The sequence below is a fragment of the Guillardia theta genome (assembly GCF_000315625.1).
Source record: "Guillardia theta CCMP2712 unplaced genomic scaffold GUITHscaffold_18, whole genome shotgun sequence".
Classification (NCBI taxonomy): domain Eukaryota; class Cryptophyceae; order Pyrenomonadales; family Geminigeraceae; genus Guillardia; species Guillardia theta.
This window is the reverse complement of record NW_005434656.1, coordinates 532,392-549,897: the sequence shown is the minus strand read 5'-3', so window position 1 is coordinate 549,897 and position 17,506 is coordinate 532,392. Positions and strand designations below refer to the sequence as shown.

The following is a 17,506-nucleotide window of genomic DNA, read 5'->3' as shown; positions in this document are numbered from 1 at the left end:
AATTTGCTCTGAATTCAGACACTATTCAGGCTCTGAATAGTTTCCCAGCGGAGTGGAGCTGGGAGCTTCACCTTGCAGGACGTCATGGGAGGCACCATCCAAGAAGCTCGAGTTGACCAAGGAGGGGAGGGGCAGGGGGTAGAAGAGAGGGGGTGGTGAGGTGAGGTGAGGTGAGGTGAGGTGAGGTGAGGTGAGGTGAGGTGAGGAAAGGACCGGACAGGACAGGACAGGACCGGACAGGACGGAACAGGACAGGACCGGACAGGACGGAACAGGACAGGACAGGACAGGAGAGGACAAGACAGGAGAGGAAAGGACAGGAGAGCAAAGGAGAGAAAGGGAAACAAGGGAGGGGCGAGCGGAGGACAAGAGGTGATGACCATGATGTTGGTGACGACGACAACGATGCAGAAGAAGAAGAAGAAGAAGATCATGATGATGATGATGATGATGACGATTACGACGACAACGAGGACGATGATGTATTCTACGACGGCAGATATTATCTGACATTCGTACCAGACAAGGAATTTTGAAGTGGTCGGGTTGTTTGGAAGTCGACAAGATCTGAAGCTTGAGGACTTGTTCTCCCTCGCTGGTGGAGATGGGATGAACGGAGATTGTGCAGATCAGAAGAGAAGGTCCATGTCCTTGTTGCTTCTTGTGTATGTCTGACATGATGTGAAGAAACTACGAGCAACCTGTCATTGTTCTCTGCAAACCGCCGGGCTGTCCGCCCTCCACCCCTCTTCTCCCCTCCTCTCCTCCCCTCCCCTCTTCTCCCCTCCTCTCCTCTCCCTTCCCCTCCCCTCTCGCCTCGCCTCTTCTCCCTCACCTTTCCCTCCATGGCGCTGACGTTGACGATGAAACGAGGCTGCTCCCCCCGCATGAGGGGGATGAGTTTCGAGTTGAGCGTGAAGGGCGCGATGGCGTTGACGAAGAAAACCTCAACGGCCTCGGGCGTCTTCACCTCCTCCAGCTTCATAACCCAGCTGTTGGCCCTCCTCAAGTCCAGCTGCCCCCGACGTCAGCCCTGCCCCCATGACCCACCCTCACCTGCTGCCCGTTGACGTCCAGAGCTCCGGGAGGAAGCAGGGCGTCGTGCTCATGAGAGTCGTCGGGGAGCAGAGGAGCCAAGGAGAGCCGCGAGGACTGCGAGACAGAGAAGACGTCGGAGGAGGTGGAGGTGGAGGAGGAGGAGGAGATCTTCAACTCCGTGGAGCTGCTGGGAGGAGGAGAGGAGGAAGAGAAGGAGGTACAAGGTCCGTGCGCGTCTTGGAGGAGGGTCTGCTCGCCGATGAGGCTTGACTGCTTCAGCATGGTGAGATGCGAGCGTAGAGACGATTCGAAGCTGGACTTCAGCTGGAGAAGCTGAGCGAGACCTGCGCGCTTCTCCTTGGCGATCCTCTCCTCCTTGTCGACCTGGGGCGAGTAGTAGGAGGCGGGTCGCCTCACAGTCTGACAAGCGTTGTGGATGATGATGTCAATGCTCGCAAACTCGCGCTTGAGAAGATCGACGAAGAGCTCGACGGCAACGACATCTCGGAGGTCAAGACCAACCACATGCAACCTCGTCCTGAAGTCTTGATAGTCCTTCTCTTGCGAAAACCTCTCAGCTGCATCTAACCTGTTCCACTTGTCAGCCCTCCCTCTTCCCCCTCTCCTCCTCCCTCCTCTCCTCTCCTCTGCTCCTCGTCCTCCCTCCTTTCCTTCTCTCGCTGCTCACGGGAATCTCGTTGTGGCTATCAAAGTCGCGCCAGCACGCAGGAGCTTGAGAGCAACTCGGTATCCGATCTTCACCCTCGCGCCTGTCAGCACCGCCACCTTCCCCGTCAGGTCTGCTGTCTGCAGGCGCTTCCGGTAGTTGAGCTCCGCGCAATGAGGACACAGCTGATCGTAGAAGAAGTGAAGCTCGTGGAAGCGGACCTTACAGATGTAGCACGAGCGAGCATGATGCAGCAGTCGCTTCTCTTCTCCTTCCTTCTCCTCCTCTCCTTCCTTTTCCTTCGGACATTGCGGCACCTCCTTACCCTCTCCCATCACCTCCGCAGCTCCGATCAACTTCACGCTCCCCTCGTCCTCGGCGTGTCCGTCGGGGATGAGGAGGTGAGCGCAGTCAGGGTTCGACGCTTTCAGAGCATCAAGACGGGCTCGACGGGCTGCTCGCAAGCGCGTGTTCTCGATAAACTTGCGGTCGTTGGCTCTCGCTCGCTCCTGCTGTATGTGCGCTACTTTGATCGCTTGCTTCCTTGCTGCATGCATCTCCTTCCCCATCCCCCCGAACCTCCTCTTGCCCTCCTCCTCCAGGAAAGGGACCAGCAGCTTCCTCAGAGGCTTGTAGCGGGGAGACCTGTACTCGTCCATGCGGCCTGCCAGATGCTCCAGCACCTTGCAGCATGTCGACAAGTCTTCGTCCGAAACCGCATCCTTCGTTCGTGACTGCTGGCTCTCTCCGACCATCTCCAACATGTCTTGCTGAGACCCTTCTCCTTCTCCTACCAGCATCTCATGAGTCTCATCCATCGGCACTCCTTCTCGTCCTCCTCCTCCTCCTTCCCCCTCCCCACGCCCCGTCCCTTCCCCCGACCGTCCACGCTCCCATTCCCGCATGGCCCCTGTCCTACCAAAAAAACCGTAAAAGACTCAAATTTCAGAAATCAGGACAATGACGATAGCAAGGAAGCACAGATGATGGTGCAGGAGCAGGCGGAGCAGGAGGAGCAGGAGGAGCAGGAGGAGCAGGAGGAGCAGGAGGAGCAGGAGGAGAACGAGAGTGAGAGTTGGCTGGGAGACTGAAGGCAAAAGCAGCAGCAGGGGAGCGAAATTTCGAGGAGATCGATTGGAAGAAATGTTGAGTGAAGGCAAACAGAAGCAAAACAGAAATACTGCTGGACACTAGTATGATGATGATGGGGATTATGATAGTGGTGGTGGTTATTGTAGGACTGACGATAACGACTATGACGACGACTATGACGACTACGACTATGATGACTATGATGATGGTACTGGCGATGACGATGGTGGTACTGACGATGACGATGATGATGGTGATATGATGATGGTGGAATGAAAGGACGAAGAGAGGAGTTTTGGGGATGGTGGCGATAATGAGACTTGCTCGCTTCATGGAAGTAGCGAGGTCGTAGGTTCCTCTTGAAAGAAGCAGCCACCCTCTTGCTATCTCTCCCCGAGCTTTAGGGTTGTGACTTGACGGTCAGGCTGCTGACGGGTGAACATGTCCTCTCCTGCGTCTTCGGTGAGAGACGCTGAGCGCTGCTGGCGCTTCTCATCCTCACCTGCAGGTTGTGCTGCATGTCTACGACTTGTCGAATGGGCTGGCTCGACAGGTAAAGAGAATGAGGCGAGCAGAGCAGAGCAGAGCAGAGCAGAGCAGAGCAGAGCAGAGCAGAGCAGAGCAGAGCAGAGCAGAGCAGAGCAGAGCAGAGCAGAGGGAGGAAGAGGCGAGGTGTTAGCAGGATATGCACAAGGTTGTCTGCGAGGGAGGGGACTGAGCTTGGTACAGATGTCGCAGGCGTTTCTAGGGAAGCAGATCGACGGCATCTGGCACACGGGGGTTGTGAGCTACGGCAAGGAATTCTTCTTCGGAGGAGGCATCCAGGTAGGGATGCCGGGCCGGACCCCCTACGGGCATCCCGTCGACAGGATCGATCTAGGAGAGACCAGGATACCCGAAGGTGAGAAGGAGCGACTTCAACCTGAGCTGCAGCGCTGACCTCGCTCAGACGTCTTCATCGAGTTCCTCAACGATATCTCCCCGCGCTTCAGCATGGACACCTACGACCTCCTCCGCAACAACTGCAACCACTTTTCCCAGGAGGCAGCCAAGTTCCTCACCGGCAAGAGCATCCCGGACTACATCACGGGCCTGCCGGACGACGTCATGCAGACCCCGCTGGGGGGCATGATCCGTCAAATGCTCGACCGAGTGCAGGACTACGCGCGGCAGAACGCTGGGACGTCGATGCCTGTCTTCACGGAGCCGACGGGTGAGGGAGGAGGAGGAGGAGGAGGAGGAGGAGGAGGAGGAGGAGGAGGAGGAGGAGGAGGGCGCTTTGGGGCCTGACGTCTTGCAGTGACAGCACATCCGCACGCGTCGCTGGAGCTTCCCTTCATCTCTAGCTACGACAAGCCCTTCCTCCTGCACGACAAGGGGGACAACGGGCAGATGAACATGTCAAAGCTGCGATCCCTCCACGAGGCTCGTCATCGAGATGCCGGCACAGAGGCGACATCAGAGGAGGTGAGGAGACGAGGGAGGAGACGACAAGTGAGCTAGTCCGTGATGCAGTCGAGAGCGATGGATGCGCTGGAGGAATACTTGAAGCTCCCTGTGGACTGCGGGGAACCTCTGCCGAGAGAATGTTACAGGTTTCTAGCAAAGATCCTTGCTGGTGAGCTCGCCTCCTCCTCTGCTCTGCCTCTTAGACTCTTCAGAATGGCCTGTGCACTCCTGGGGCCCCGTGCTAGAAATCTTTCGCCTCCTTATGGTTAGTGCGTCCCTCCCACTCCTCCTCTCCCACTCCTCCTCCTCCTCCCTCTCCTCCCTCGCTGATCCCTCTCAACCACTACCGCGACCTTCCCCTCCCTCTCCTCTCCTCCCTCTCCTCTTCCGCTCTCCTCGTGTCTGACACGCCTGTAGCTTTATTCGACCGTCAACAGTCACTACGCAAACTCGAGCACAAGCCCGACGTCGATTATCATCAAGAGATGCCTTGCAGCACACAAGGACGTGCCCAAGTGAGAAGAGGAGGAGAGGAGGGGAGGAGGAGGAGGAGGGGAGGAGGAGGGGAGGGGGGGAGGATGACGGGAACTCAGGATCGTTCAGCTACGTGGCATCTTTGTGGCTACCAACGTTTTCTCATATTCGGTTCGCGTGTTGGGCTTGTGCTGGGCTTGTGACCCTACAAGCAGCATGGCGCAAAGATGTTCATGCAGACGGCGATGCTCGGAGAGGCCATCGACTGCGGGCTGGTGAGGAGGCGGGAGGGGGAGTAAGGGAGGGAAGGAGGGGAGGGGAAGGGGATCAGTGAGGAGGAGAGGAGAGTAACGGGGAAGGTTGAGTTGGTGGGTGGGTGAGAGGACGAGGATGATGGAGCTGCAGGAGCTGGTGGGGCGCGAGGACATGGCGCTCAGGATGTCGGCAGCTGCTCTCCTCTACAACATTGCCCTGCACCTTCCTAAGGTCGGAGGTCCCCTCCTCTCCTCCTCTCACCCTCGTACAGGTTGAGTCCATCGAGATGGTTCAGCTCCTCTCAGGTATGGCGCACACATTGAGCAATGAGCTGGACGAAGAGACAGGTGAACGACTGCGAGCTTCCGCTTCCTCTCCCTTCTCTCCCCTCCTTCCTCTCCTCTCCCTTCCTCTCCCTCACCTCTCGCAGAGTTTCGACTTCTCCTCGCGATCTCCAAGCTCATCTACTGCAACTCTGCTGCTCAAGAGCTCGTGAAGGTGCTGCGATGCTTCGCCTCCTCACTCTCACTGCCTGCCAGTCGCTGGATCTTCGGCTCGAGAGCAAGGAAGGAGCGATGGGTGAGATTTATGCGTGCAGGCGGCGGGTGATGGGTGTGCGCAGGGAGGAGAGAGAAAGTGATGGAGGAGATCAACAAGCTTCTGCAGTCATGAACTATCTTGCCTTGTCCATTGACTCCTCCTCCCTCCCCCCTCCTCCTTCGCCACTTGTTCATCTCACGTTGGTGTACTTGAAAGTTCCTGCGACCCTTGGCGTCATCTCGCCGTCTCGCAGCATCAGCAACTTACTCGCGTCGCCTCGACCAGCCCCTTGACTTCCCTACGTCGACAATCAGCCAGCAGCTGAACACTCTGACCCCCCTGTTCCCCTCCTCCCTACCCCACCCCTCCTCCCTCTCCTCTCCCTCGTCTCCTCCGCGTCTAGCTTACCTGGTTGTACACCTGCAGCACAACGTCACTCCCACCCCCGCGGCCACTCACTCGCTACCTGAGGCCCTCCGGCTATCCCGGCGCTGTACATGGCGGTGGCCGGGGAAGGCTGCGGGGACTAAGCGACAGGTCACGTCCCTCGCTCCTTCACCTGGGCGTAGGCCGTGTGAGGCAGGGGAGCAGGCGCGTATGGCGCGTGGTTGGTGTTCTACGAGCCCCGTCAGAGCTGCCGGCATGCTCGAGCAAGCAGCTCACCACGTTATACATCTGAGGCTGCTGGGGGTCATACACATACGGGTTCGACTGCTGCCCTTCGTACCCTTGCAAGAGAGTCACAAGAGCGCGCAAGGAGAAGATAAGGGGAACACCAGGTTGCGTCTGGTAGGGGGCCGCGTTGTATGCGGCATTGTATGCAGAATCCTGTGGCGCAGCGTAGGCTTGGGTACCTTGGTAAGCGTTTGCTTGCTGATAATAGTTCGTTTGCTGCGAGAGGAGGTGAAGAAATCAGCACAAGCCAGGAAGCGATCAAGGAGGGCGGAGGCACCTGAGCGTAGGACTGGACTGGCTGCTGGGCTGCCGGCGCTGAAACCTTCAAGTCACTGCTTGTGGTGGCACGAAGCCTCTCGCAGACCCTCGTGCTGGCTGTAGACGTATGCGTAGGGGTTGTAGGGATCAGGCTGGCTGGTCATGTAGGGCTGACAACCGCGTGAGGTGAAGGCGGGAGGACGAGGAAGAGCGACCTGTTGTTGCGCAGGAGGAGTCAAGCCTTGCTGACCCAGCGCGTTGAATTGCTCGCCGTAGCTCTGCTGGTTGGGTATGACGACCGAGTGCCCCATGGCATGCTGCTGCCTCACTCTCAGCCACAAGTCGGATGAGAGCAGCCGACAGACCCCATGGATGTTCTTGTGATCCATGTGAGCAGGGAGACCTTGACCTGCATGGTTGACAACTTGACGACGATCTTGAATCATCTCGATGTTTCGAATGGCCTGTTTCCTCATGAACTCAATCTAAATAAAGGTTAACAGACAATGACCCATAAAAACGTAGAGGATACCTCTCTTTCTCTCTCTTTCTCCCTCTCCAACCTGTCTCGTTCTCGCTGCATTCTCATGGCTTCTTCCCTTTCTCGCTTTCTCCTCTCCTCTACCTTCAGCTCCTAAGTCAAGCCCCATCATCCTCGTCGGCAGGCACTGCACAATCAGAACCTCTTCGCGCTTTCTTCGTCGCTCTTCTTCACGAAGCCTTTCTACTTCACGTTTCTCTGCCTCACATTGTTCTCTCAACCGCCGGATCTCAGCTTCCTAGAGCAGCAGATCAGTCACGGCAGCATGGACTGCAGGCACGAGGCACCTGGCGCTTGATCTCCTCCTCCTTCTCGGCTTCAATCTGTCGGATCTTCTCGAGGGCAAACATGCTCGCCGGGGGCATCAGCAGCCCCTTGCCGTACGCAGAGCCTGCAGGCAGACTTGACAACTTCAACGCGCAGCCTCTCGTGGACCTCCGGGCATGGAGCCCATCGGTCGCCCAGAAGGTGTCGGCGGGTTGAACGGCATGCTTGAGGTCATGCCTGGAGCAGCAGGTTTGTTGCCTGTGAACGTCGGCGCCCTGCTTCCGAGCGGAGCTGACGCGGTGGAGCCTGACAAGTCTCAGCCCTCCCGCAGCTTCGCGATGAAGTGGACCTGAGCCCCTGAGATTGTTGAAGGGGGCAGATGCTCCTGGGGAGACGCGAGGGAAGGGGAGCAAGCCTCTTCCCATGGGGTTCGGCATGTTGAAGGGGCTGCGAGGAGGCTGAAGAGGGAGAGCTCCTCGTGACATGCCAGGGCGGAACGGTTGCCTGTTGCCTGAACGAGAGTTGAGACCAACACGAGTACAGAGGGGGAGAGGATGATACAACAGCCACAAGTCAGACATGCCTCTGGTGACAGCAAGTTTGCAATCACAAGACTCGGCCCGTTTCAACAACGAGAAGGATCTTAAACAAATCACCTCCTGCATTTGGGATCGGGGCCTTCCCTCTCCTTCCTCGTCCTCTTCCCTGCACAAATCTTCAAATGGAGAACCTGGTTGACAAGCAGTAGCTGGACTGCTGCTCAAGTAAACATCGCATGGCACATCAGATTGATTCCTTTTCAGCACAACCCTGCTCTCAAACCACTCGTCCTACTACATCTAAATTTCCGAACAACCCTTACACTTCCTTTCTACTTGATCATAGACAACATACAACACAGGACAACGAAACTTTGATGCTCATAGGTGTAGCATCAGACGGAGAAACTGACATCCTTGCACGAATGCTGAATGCAACTCATCGCCTGCTATCCTAACAACCTATCACACTCCTGTACCACATCAGACTTTCACCAAGCCTCATCGAACAACCATGAGCTGCACACAACATTGGATGCTACAAGGATCAAACAACATGTGCAGATCCGTCTGTCCCATGAGAATTATTATCGCACCTCATTCATGATTTTCTCAATATACAGTCCCAGACAGCTTGTTTCTTGTAAGGCTCTTCCGATTGATTCGAGAGCAAAGATGCAAACTCTCAGAATTTATCTCAATGCTTGATTCGTTGGCTGCTTATCGCCTTTCCCTTACTATTTCCAACAATCGAACATCGTTACGAATAAGCGGCAGCGCTCAACATGATGTTTGTATCTATGAATTGTGGAATGCAGAAATAGATCACATCACGGGAAATGCCGCTTGGGGCATTCTTCACAAATGAAGCTAGCTGACATAATCTCTCACGTGGAATCCACTGGCTATCGCTTGATGACCCTCATCAGAATGTTCCATCCACTAAATCTGTGTTTGCAAACTTGCTCGAACTTCGAAATGCTAGTTGGGTGTATCAGGTCGCACTGAGCCGCTTCCAAACAACTTTCTGATGGCATCTGAGCCTCTTGGTCTACAAGGACTCAAGTCCATTAGGAGGGTCTGCCAGCAGAACTACTACTGCCACCATTCTATGCTCCAGCAGTACTACTACAGCCACCATTCTATGCTCCAGCAGTACTACTACTGCCACCATTCTATGCTCCAGCAGTACTACTACTGCCACCATTCTATTCTCCAGCAGCACTACTGCCACCATTCTATGCTCCAGCAGTACTACTACTGCCACCATTCTATGCTCCAGCAGTACTACTACTGCCACCATTCTATGCTCCAGCAGTACTACTACTGCCACCATTCTATGCTCCAGCAGTACTACTGCCACCATTCTATGCTCCAGCAGTACTACTACTGCCACCATTCTATGCTCCAGCAGAGCTACAGCCACCATTCTATGCTCCAGCAGTACTACTACTGCCACCATTCTATGCTCCAGCAGTACTACTACTGCCACCATTCTATGCTCCAGCAGTACTACTACTGCCACCATTCTATGCTCCAGCAGTACTACTGCCACCATTCTATGCTCCAGCAGTACTACTACTGCCACCATTCTATTCTCCAGCAGCACTACTGCCACCATTCTATGCTCCAGCAGTACTACTACTGCCACCATTCTATGCTCCAGCAGTACTACTACTGCCACCATTCTATGCTCCAGCAGTACTACTACTGCCACCATTCTATTCTCCAGCAGCACTACTGCCACCATTCTATTCTCCAGCAGTACTACTGCCACCATTCTATTCTCGAGGGGTCATTCTCTATATCAACCACCTCACCCTTCCGTGCGGCTTAGGAAGTAACGCTAGACAGACTGCTACTCCTTCTTTCTAAACTAATATCAACGGTCTGATCACTCCTCCTCCTATCCTTCCTTGTTAGCCTTCAGCTCTGCCAGTGCAACATTACACACTCTAATCATCGTGATCCTTCTTACACTCTCGCATCGCAAAGCATTTTGCTAACCACCTCTGCCGCCATCATACCACATCATCCTTCATTTCCCACAATTCTTTTCTCATTTCTCTTCTACAGTCCCTGTCCTGTCTTGTCTTGTCCTGTCCTGTCCTGTCCTGTCCTGTCCTGTCCTGTCCTGTCCTGTCCTGTCCTGTCCTGTCCTGTCCTGTCCTGTCCTGTCCTGTCCTGTCCTGTCCTGTCCTGTCCTGTCCTGTCCTGTCCTGTCCTGTCCTTCTTGAACTCTCCTCGCTCGTCCATCACCATCTTCTTCCTCCTCTTCCCGTCTCTCGTTTCCCTGCCGTCGCCTCTGCCGTCCTCTCCCCTCATCCCCCTCATTCGCTGCCTTCTTTCAAAGTCCGAGGCGGACTTGTGATCTCGATCGGAGAGGCTGTTGAGTAAAGATTCAGGCATGGAGGAGGCTCTGCGACAGCTCCATGCTGGAGGGACACTACTGTGCCTGGAGATGCCGCGAGGTAGAGGCCAACCATGCGCTACTATCCCCGCATGCGCTACTATCCCCGCATGCGCTACTATCCCCGCATGCGCTACTATCCCCGCATGCGCTACTATCCCCGCATGCGCTACTATCCCCGCATGCGCTACTATCCCCGCATGCGCTACTATCCCCGCATGCGCTACTATCCCCGCATGCGCTACTATCCCCGCATGTGCTACTATCCCCGCATGCGCTACTATCCCCGCATGCGCTACTATCCCCGCATGCGCTACTATCCCCGCATGCGCTACTATCCCCGCATGCGCTACTATCCCCGCATGCTTTGACTTGGGGGTGATGCTTCCTCGAGTTGGTCTGTGCTCACATGGCGGTCTTGTGGGGTGGGCAGGGGCGGAGATGACTTGCGACATGGCTGGTCTTGTCTGCGGCGAGAAGTTCAAAGGGATCAAAATGATTCCTCCTGGTCTTCATCTGGTGTGCTGGGATGCAGGACATGACAAGGTGATCCCGTCGGATGTGAAGGAGAGTGATAGTCAAACAGCATGCCACTTTCCTTCATTTCTGCAAGTCGAGCATTGAAACATGGACTTGGGATGCGGTAATGAGAAAGCGTCTGCATGAGATGAGGTCTAGTAATACGATTGAAAGAAACTGGAGGACCTTCGACTCATCGATGACCGCGAACAGGCTGAGAGATTGGCGATCGCTGTGTGATTGACAACTGCATATATGCCTTCGGTACTGAAAGACTGTGCTTGAAGGTTAAGGAGTATCAGTTTGATTCCGAGCTGGGGAAGTCTGTCCTCTAGAAAGGCACTATCCATGACTAACAGCTCTGTCAGATTTCCTGATGGAGACTACCAAGCATGGCTGAAGCTTTCCAACATGTACTATACAGACGCCTGAGGAGAAAATGGCATTCTTGTGACTTTTATGTCGCAGGATAACTCTTGACACGCTGTAAGCCCTTCCTCTTTCCGAAGCTGCTTCAAGAGATTTTCACTGAGCTGATTGGAGATACTTGTTGAAGAGATCGATGCGGCATAGCTCCACGAGTCATCATGGCGGGAGGCGCTTCTCGCAAGGATCAACCTGTCGAGCATGCTCCTGTGGTGAGGCTGCGACCAGACCCGCATCCTGCTTGACGCCACGGCACTCGCATGACTCCCGCTCAGGCCCCGAAGTTCGTGGAGATGTCCTCCTCGCGGCGCCTTCCAGGCATGACAGCAGCGGATGTGAGGAGACGTGGAGGAGTGGCTGCGGTGAGCTCATGGTGGTGGCAGATAAGCGAGTTCAACATGGACGGGAGCATACGTCTGCAGCATGTCCTTGCGCATCTGAGTGACAGGTGCTCTCCTCCTGCTCTCCTCCTGCTCTCCTCCTGCTCTCCTCCTGCTCACTTCTGTCTAGTTGGAGAGAACTGCTCGCCGAGCTTCAAATCGCTTTTCTGCTCTTCCTGCTCCTCGCTTCGTTGGAAGCTCTAGACTTCTGGAAGAACTGTGTGGCTCTGCTGTGCTCTTGCGGAAAGATGCTCGCAGACAAGCCTGAGCTCATGTCTGAATTCGTTCTCACCCTTCGGCGGCAACTCGAGCATGTTCCGGCTGATTTCTTTCGTGACGAGATCGCAAAGTCCAACTTCCTTGGGCCTTCACTCTCGTGCCTGCTACAGCTTGTAGACGATCACTTTACCTTGCAGCCGAGGGACGAAAGGAGCGGAGGGTTGAGAGGGGCGCAAGCAAAGCTCTTCAAACGGGCCAAGCGCTTAAAGGAGCTGATGCAGAAGCGATTCGACCTGATCGACTTGGATGACTTTGTTCTGGAAGATGAAGTGCCAACGATAGTTGAAAGCCTTGAGATTCAGGACAAAGGACAAGAGAACGAGGAAGAGCGCAAGGAGAGCTCACCTGCTGTAGCAGAGGGTAGATATGTGGCGAGGATGCCATGGATGTTGCCTTCCGACAACTCGGAAAACTAGCGAAGAAGTGCGAGATGGGCTTTGAGTTAGAGCATGTCGATCTCTGGAATTGTAACATTGAAGCTGATGTAAACCGGGTCTCTGGTCTCTTTACCAAGCAAGTAAGATAAGCTACAACACGGATTATCAGCTTCTTTTGCCCCTCCCCCATCTCCCAAGTCTCAAAATCCTCCGCGACATTGCAACCCACAAGCCCAAGCCAACGAGCTTGATCGTTTCTTCAGAGGCAACTGCCAAGAGTCTCACTCGAAAAGCTCACATACAACTTGTTGACGAACCAGAGTGTAGGCGTCGCCCATGTTGTCCTGTGATGCTGCCAGAGATCTGAGAGCAGAGTAAGTAGTGAAAGACATACTTGAACAGGTACATCAGCGCCTCTTGCTGCTCTGTCTCGTACTTCTTCTTCTCAAGGTCCGCATGCAGCAAATCCCACAACCTGCTAGATCGACCGCCAGGCTGAGACGAGCTCGATCTCTTGTCTTTCAGCTGCTGACTTAGAGCCGTATTGCCGCTAGCTGCCTTCTTTCCCCTGCTCCCGCTCAGTTGCTGAGCAGGTAGAATGGCTTGCTGCTTTTCTTCAACAGCCCACCCGTCGCTGTCACTTCGCTTGATGTGGGTGGGGCTGCGATATCGCTCTCGGATTTCTTTCTGCTTGTCCAAGACTTTCTGCGCAAGGGTGAGGAAGGGCGAGGGGTCAGTCTTGCATCACCTTGAGAGGCCCAAGCATGGGAGTTCGAAAGGGACTGCTGGAAGAGAAAGCCATCTCCTCGTGCTCCAAGCCTTCTGTTTCCATCGCTTCTACCCTCTCCTCGTCACTTCTTCCCCTAAGAAACTCTGTCAGCCTCGGCAGAAACTTGAAGCGCTTTCTCTCCACTCGAGCATTCGCAGTAATTGTCTTGGGCTGACAGTCCTGAGCATAGCAAAGCATCGCTGTCTTGTTGTTGAACAGCTGCGCATTTCTTTTCAACCTATCTCTCTGCAAACTCTTTGTTGATTCTCGTCTTGAACTTTCTGATCGCTGCAATGATCGCTTCTTGCTCTGTCCACCATCGACTTCTCCTTCGGGTTCATTTTTACCGCCTACATCGTTCACTGACGGCCATCGAGTGCCGTCCTGGAGGTCCATCTGCTCCTCCTTGTCCTCCATGGCATGGCTGATCTCCTCAACGCTCATGGCGCATCGCTCACAAGCTTGACCAGACCTCCATCTTGCTTCGGCATGCAGAGATTCTGCTGCTGTTTCTCCTTCGCATTCCCTCTGATTCCACAGGCGGGTATGGCAGCCATGTTCGCTTCATCGCTGACGCCTCCGGTCTGCCTGCCTGTCGCGATGCATGTCGCCATCGCCGTCTCCATGCGGCCCTACGGGCATATCAAGCTCCCACCCCCACTTGGTCCAATAGCAGCCTCCACCCCACCCATCCAGGTTGAGACCCTACCCTCACTCCCTTGTACCCACCTCCTGGTCTCTAGCTCATTGATCTTTCGAATCAACCAATAATTGTAGGATCCTATCCTCTGTGTTCAAGTACCCCTCCTCTTCCATACCCTACAATCATCGGCACCCACCCCTGTTGCCATCCTGAATGTCTACAGAAAAGAACAAAACAAGGAAAACGGAAGAGTTCAATCCTTTCTGACGAACAAGCAAAGCGAGAGAAGAGAAGAGAAGAGAAGAGAAGAGAAGAGAAGAGAAGAGAAAGAGAAAGAGAAAGAGAAGCGAAGAGAAAGTGCAAGAGTAGAGTAGAGTAGAGAGGACAGGAGAACTGAGAGTAGAGTAGAGAGGAGAGCAGAAGAGAAGAGAAAGAGAAGAGAAGAGAAGAAAACTGAGAGTAGAGACTAGCTAAGTGAAGCTTAGACACCATACAAATCATCATATCCCTGGACATAAATGAGAAGAACCAGTGAAGTGAAGGAGGGCAAAGAACGAGATGAGGTGACACTATGCAGCAGGGCAAGACATAGAATCGAATAGCTCTTAAGTGCAAGGGAAGATAAGAAACCACAGCAGAGGGAGAGAGAGGAGACGAGAGGAGCGAGAGAAAGGACACTATGACCGAAAGGGGACGTGGGGCCGGGAGGAGGAGGTTTCTGTTGGATTCACCAAGGCGAAGATGAGAGGATGTGCCTGCTGACTAGGTGGAGCTGATTCCCTGCCCTCAGATGCAGATAGGAGACCGTCCTCGTGGCCCCCTGGAGATCGACCCATCTCGCGTCCTCCTCCTCGATAAGCTCAAGACCGAAGACTCAGGCCTCGGGGAGATCTGGCTGGGGGAGCTGCTGGAAGGGTCGGGGCGGAGGAAGGTGGCGGTCAAGAGATACCCGAGCGTGTGGATGGAGCAGGAGATGGACATGTTCCGGCGTGAGACGGAGGTGCTGTTTCTCGCCGCCATGAGGTGCCACAACGTCTGCAAGGTCTACGGCACGACGATCAAGGACGGGAAACTTTGCATCGTAATGCGACTGTACCGTCAGAGCCTTCAGGACCTGATCCAACAGCAACCGCGGAGAAGTCTTGGAGCAAAGCTCGTGAAGAAGTACGCTGCTGAGATCTGCAAGGCGGTGGCAGAGCTTCACGAGCAGAACATCGTGTTGCAGGACTTGAAGCCTGCTAACATTCTCTTGGATGACCTCGATCACTGCGTGGTCGCTGACTTCGGCATATCCAAGATCCTGCAAGAGAACTCCCTGCACATGCCTTCAAACGTGCAAGGAACTTTCAACTACATGAGCCCCGAAGCCTTCGACCCCGAGAGGTTCTGCGGCATCTCGTCCAAGGCGGATTCATGGAGCTTCGCCTGCACGTTGATCGAGATGATCTCAGGCGACCGGCCGTGGCAGGACGTCAAGATGGCGAAGATCATATCCTGCGTGCTTGAGGGAGCGATTCCCCCTCTCCCCTCGGGCCTCCCTCCCGCCATCCACAGGATGTTGCTCGCTTGCTTCAGCTACGAACCTTCCTCCCGCCCTACCTTTGCTGACATGTTCGAGACCATCCGATCGTGGGAGGTAGAAGACCCCGCGGACGACGCGAAGGATCATGCCATGAGCGTGCTAGAACTGAAGCAGGAGCTCGCGCGCGAGCGAAAACTTCGCCAGAGCCTGGAAGAGCAGGTGAAGGTGTTGAGCGGAGTATGCATGAGGCTGCGGCAGGGGAGCGGACGAGCTCTGAGTGAAGGGAGCGTTGAGGTGGACGGCTCTTCGCTTGTCAGCGGTGAGTCACGCGATGCGCTCGCTCATCTGACGGCCATTAGACTCGGAGTCGGAGGGAGAGCACGGCGACGCTTCCGATGGCTCTCACATCTCCTCTGGTCGAGACGAGAACCGCGCACACAGCAGCAGGGCAGGGGTGATAGAGTGAGCAAGAGGATGCGCCGGGGGATGTTGACACGCGGTATGACAAACATGGCAGGGGCTGGGAGAGAGCAGCGACCAGAAGACCAACAAGCTCCGAGCGCAGGAGGGAAACGCGCGACCGAGCTGAAGTCGCGCCAGCAAAAGAAACTAGTCTCGAGTACGTTTCAAAAGATACGATGCGAGGAGTGGAGGATTCGATCACTCAAAGAATCTGGCGGCAGCAGCAAGGCAGACCCCAAGAGGAGGAAGGGGAGAATCGCGAGAATCTCGTGGCAACGGTCAAGGTTCAGGCCACTGATAGCCAGCAACGAGCTCCTAGCGATGAGGACCCAGCAAGGTCGCGTGGGAAGCCAGCAGACCGGCAGGGAACGTTTGGGCTGCTCCTAGAGGGAGGTCGAATCATCAAGATAATCGCTGGCTCGCCGTCGGAGCGCATCGGCCTGCAGGTGATCCAACTGAACGATCTGGTCTAGGACTGACATGCGACGGGCAGGTGGGGGATCGACTAGTCGGCATCAACGACATCCTAGTTGACGAGGACAGCGCTGGTCGCTTCCTCCGCGAGGCTTGGGGGCTGCGCAATACTCGATTCAAGCTGACGGTCGAGCGAATATCTCCTGTGTCGATGCTTGCACGTACCTTGAACTTTCTGATTGACGGTAATCGTCTCAAGGAGAAAGGAAGTAGCGCGAGGCAGCTAAAAGATGGGACAGAGGCACGAAAAACTGTGAGCATCGACGACTTGTTGAGTTGGAAGGTCCACGCTGGGGTCCCATCGTCTTCGTCTCGTTCCAACATGTAAGCTTATCAATAAATCTCAAAGAGGATTGAAAGTTTAATCTTCAGCGTCTTCAATCAAGATGAAAATATCCCGTTTCACACGCTACAAGCCTGTCAATATGGCACACGACAAGCGAGAGCAAAGCATCACCTCCCGACCAGCGAGCTCCTTCACTTCCACTATGCACGCGCACTCGACGACGGTTGCCCCGACCTTCTCGACCTGATCTCAACGTCAAAGTCGCTCCACATTGCGGGGCTCAACCCACCAGCTCACAAGCTCCGAACATGGTCGACCCTGTTCCCAGTAGGTCGTCGATGACCAGGACCTGTGACAAGTTCGCCTTACCACCTGCACTCTCAGCTCTCCCCCAGCTCAACACCTTGGAGCCTGCCGTCAGTCCATCTTCATGCATCTCCAACCTATGCGTTTGAGGTTCAGCACTGTGTCACCAACGGGCGGGCGGGAGGACCTGTCCTTGCCGAAGTAGGCCGAGTGCTTCCCTGCTGACTGCTTGAAGTCGATTCCTATGCTTTTACCTGCTCCCCGTGAGCCTTCGGGCGACAGGAGGCGCAGACTCACATGGGAGCTTTCCTGGTTTTCGAAAAGGTACGAAAGGAACTTTGAGGGCGATGGCGACAGGCGCGGCGAAGCAGAAGCCTCTACACTCGATGCCGACCACAGCTGCGACGATCAACGAGAGAATGTGAGGGAAAGATGATGGGGGGGGAGAGTGAAGAAGCGCACCTGTGATGCCGCGTCCTGCATACTTATGCACGAGAGCATCAATGGTGCTACCAAAGGCCGCCGGGTTGCCGAGGAGGAGCGAGAGATCCTTAAAGAAGAGACCTGGCTTCGGAAAGTTTGGCACCACTCGGATGCTGTCGACTACAGCCTGTTGGGCTTCAGCAGATATTCCCTTAGTGTTGACGCGAAAATGCATGGGAGTAGTGATTCCATTCATCTCCTCTTGATTGCTCATGTCTCTCCTCCCCCTGCATCATAATTAGCACAGGACTTTTCAACCTCACCCCCTCCACACCCTCACACTCTACTCCTTTCTCTTCTTCTCTCATCTGGTTTCCCTTTACTGCTCCCCCTTGCTCCTGTCCCCATATACCCCCCCCCCCCCCCCCCAACCCT

General features: G+C 55.0%; 9 protein-coding genes across 9 annotated transcripts; 5 read left to right on the top strand and 4 right to left on the bottom strand.

The window, feature by feature from the left end:
- Window positions 1–629: 629 nt before the first annotated feature.
- On the bottom strand, window positions 630–2,469 carry GUITHDRAFT_104917 (hypothetical protein; the record flags this gene model as incomplete). The annotated part of the gene is made up of 4 exons (XM_005836311.1): window positions 630–671; window positions 836–1,015; window positions 1,057–1,627; window positions 1,727–2,469. 4 exons carry the CDS (start codon window positions 2,467–2,469, stop codon window positions 630–632), a joined length of 1,536 nt encoding a protein of 511 aa, XP_005836368.1.
- A 746-nt stretch (window positions 2,470–3,215) lies between these two features.
- GUITHDRAFT_93370 (hypothetical protein) lies at window positions 3,216–4,496 on the top strand. Its single transcript, XM_005836310.1, has 7 exons — window positions 3,216–3,259; window positions 3,306–3,350; window positions 3,527–3,698; window positions 3,747–4,010; window positions 4,098–4,264; window positions 4,313–4,415; window positions 4,460–4,496. The coding sequence occupies exons 1-7, from the start codon at window positions 3,239–3,241 to the stop codon at window positions 4,489–4,491; spliced, it is 804 nt and encodes a 267-aa protein (XP_005836367.1). The 5' UTR covers window positions 3,216–3,238; the 3' UTR covers window positions 4,492–4,496.
- On the top strand, window positions 4,477–5,775 carry GUITHDRAFT_151535 (hypothetical protein). Its single transcript, XM_005836309.1, has 9 exons — window positions 4,477–4,511; window positions 4,664–4,761; window positions 4,840–4,891; window positions 4,936–4,995; window positions 5,126–5,206; window positions 5,247–5,322; window positions 5,406–5,473; window positions 5,515–5,554; window positions 5,598–5,775. The coding sequence occupies exons 1-9, from the start codon at window positions 4,509–4,511 to the stop codon at window positions 5,645–5,647; spliced, it is 528 nt and encodes a 175-aa protein (XP_005836366.1). The 5' UTR covers window positions 4,477–4,508; the 3' UTR covers window positions 5,648–5,775.
- A 298-nt stretch (window positions 5,776–6,073) lies between these two features.
- On the bottom strand, window positions 6,074–7,001 carry GUITHDRAFT_151534 (hypothetical protein; the record flags this gene model as incomplete). Its single annotated transcript, XM_005836308.1, has 8 exons — window positions 6,981–7,001; window positions 6,814–6,933; window positions 6,664–6,765; window positions 6,555–6,618; window positions 6,468–6,505; window positions 6,292–6,406; window positions 6,179–6,243; window positions 6,074–6,131 (listed from the first exon to the last, which is right to left on the bottom strand). Coding segments are annotated over exons 2-8 (553 nt in total), but the record flags the coding sequence as incomplete, so codon positions are not given.
- Window positions 7,002–10,204: 3,203 nt separating this feature from the next.
- GUITHDRAFT_162165 (hypothetical protein) lies at window positions 10,205–12,225 on the top strand (the record flags this gene model as incomplete). Its single annotated transcript, XM_005836307.1, has 8 exons — window positions 10,205–10,266; window positions 10,639–10,848; window positions 10,899–11,137; window positions 11,193–11,210; window positions 11,281–11,362; window positions 11,426–11,485; window positions 11,534–11,598; window positions 11,661–12,225. Exons 3-8 carry the CDS (start codon window positions 11,073–11,075, stop codon window positions 12,223–12,225), a joined length of 855 nt encoding a protein of 284 aa, XP_005836364.1. The 5' UTR covers window positions 10,205–10,266; window positions 10,639–10,848; window positions 10,899–11,072.
- Window positions 12,226–12,251: 26 nt separating this feature from the next.
- GUITHDRAFT_104912 (hypothetical protein) lies at window positions 12,252–13,399 on the bottom strand (the record flags this gene model as incomplete). The annotated part of the gene is made up of 6 exons (XM_005836306.1): window positions 12,252–12,336; window positions 12,412–12,455; window positions 12,504–12,549; window positions 12,593–12,754; window positions 12,815–12,891; window positions 12,935–13,399. 6 exons carry the CDS (start codon window positions 13,397–13,399, stop codon window positions 12,252–12,254), a joined length of 879 nt encoding a protein of 292 aa, XP_005836363.1.
- A 1,178-nt stretch (window positions 13,400–14,577) lies between these two features.
- GUITHDRAFT_67940 (hypothetical protein) lies at window positions 14,578–15,210 on the top strand (the record flags this gene model as incomplete). Its single annotated transcript, XM_005836305.1, has 1 exon — window positions 14,578–15,210. A coding segment is annotated over one exon (633 nt), but the record flags the coding sequence as incomplete, so codon positions are not given.
- A 437-nt stretch (window positions 15,211–15,647) lies between these two features.
- GUITHDRAFT_151532 (hypothetical protein) lies at window positions 15,648–16,412 on the top strand. The gene is made up of 2 exons (XM_005836304.1): window positions 15,648–16,028; window positions 16,076–16,412. The coding sequence occupies exons 1-2, from the start codon at window positions 15,759–15,761 to the stop codon at window positions 16,382–16,384; spliced, it is 579 nt and encodes a 192-aa protein (XP_005836361.1). The 5' UTR covers window positions 15,648–15,758; the 3' UTR covers window positions 16,385–16,412.
- Window positions 16,413–16,417: 5 nt separating this feature from the next.
- GUITHDRAFT_104910 (hypothetical protein) lies at window positions 16,418–17,306 on the bottom strand (the record flags this gene model as incomplete). Its single annotated transcript, XM_005836303.1, has 7 exons — window positions 16,418–16,465; window positions 16,514–16,585; window positions 16,632–16,691; window positions 16,746–16,785; window positions 16,836–16,902; window positions 16,946–17,047; window positions 17,111–17,306. 7 exons carry the CDS (start codon window positions 17,304–17,306, stop codon window positions 16,418–16,420), a joined length of 585 nt encoding a protein of 194 aa, XP_005836360.1.
- Between the last annotated feature and the right edge of the window lie 200 nt (window positions 17,307–17,506).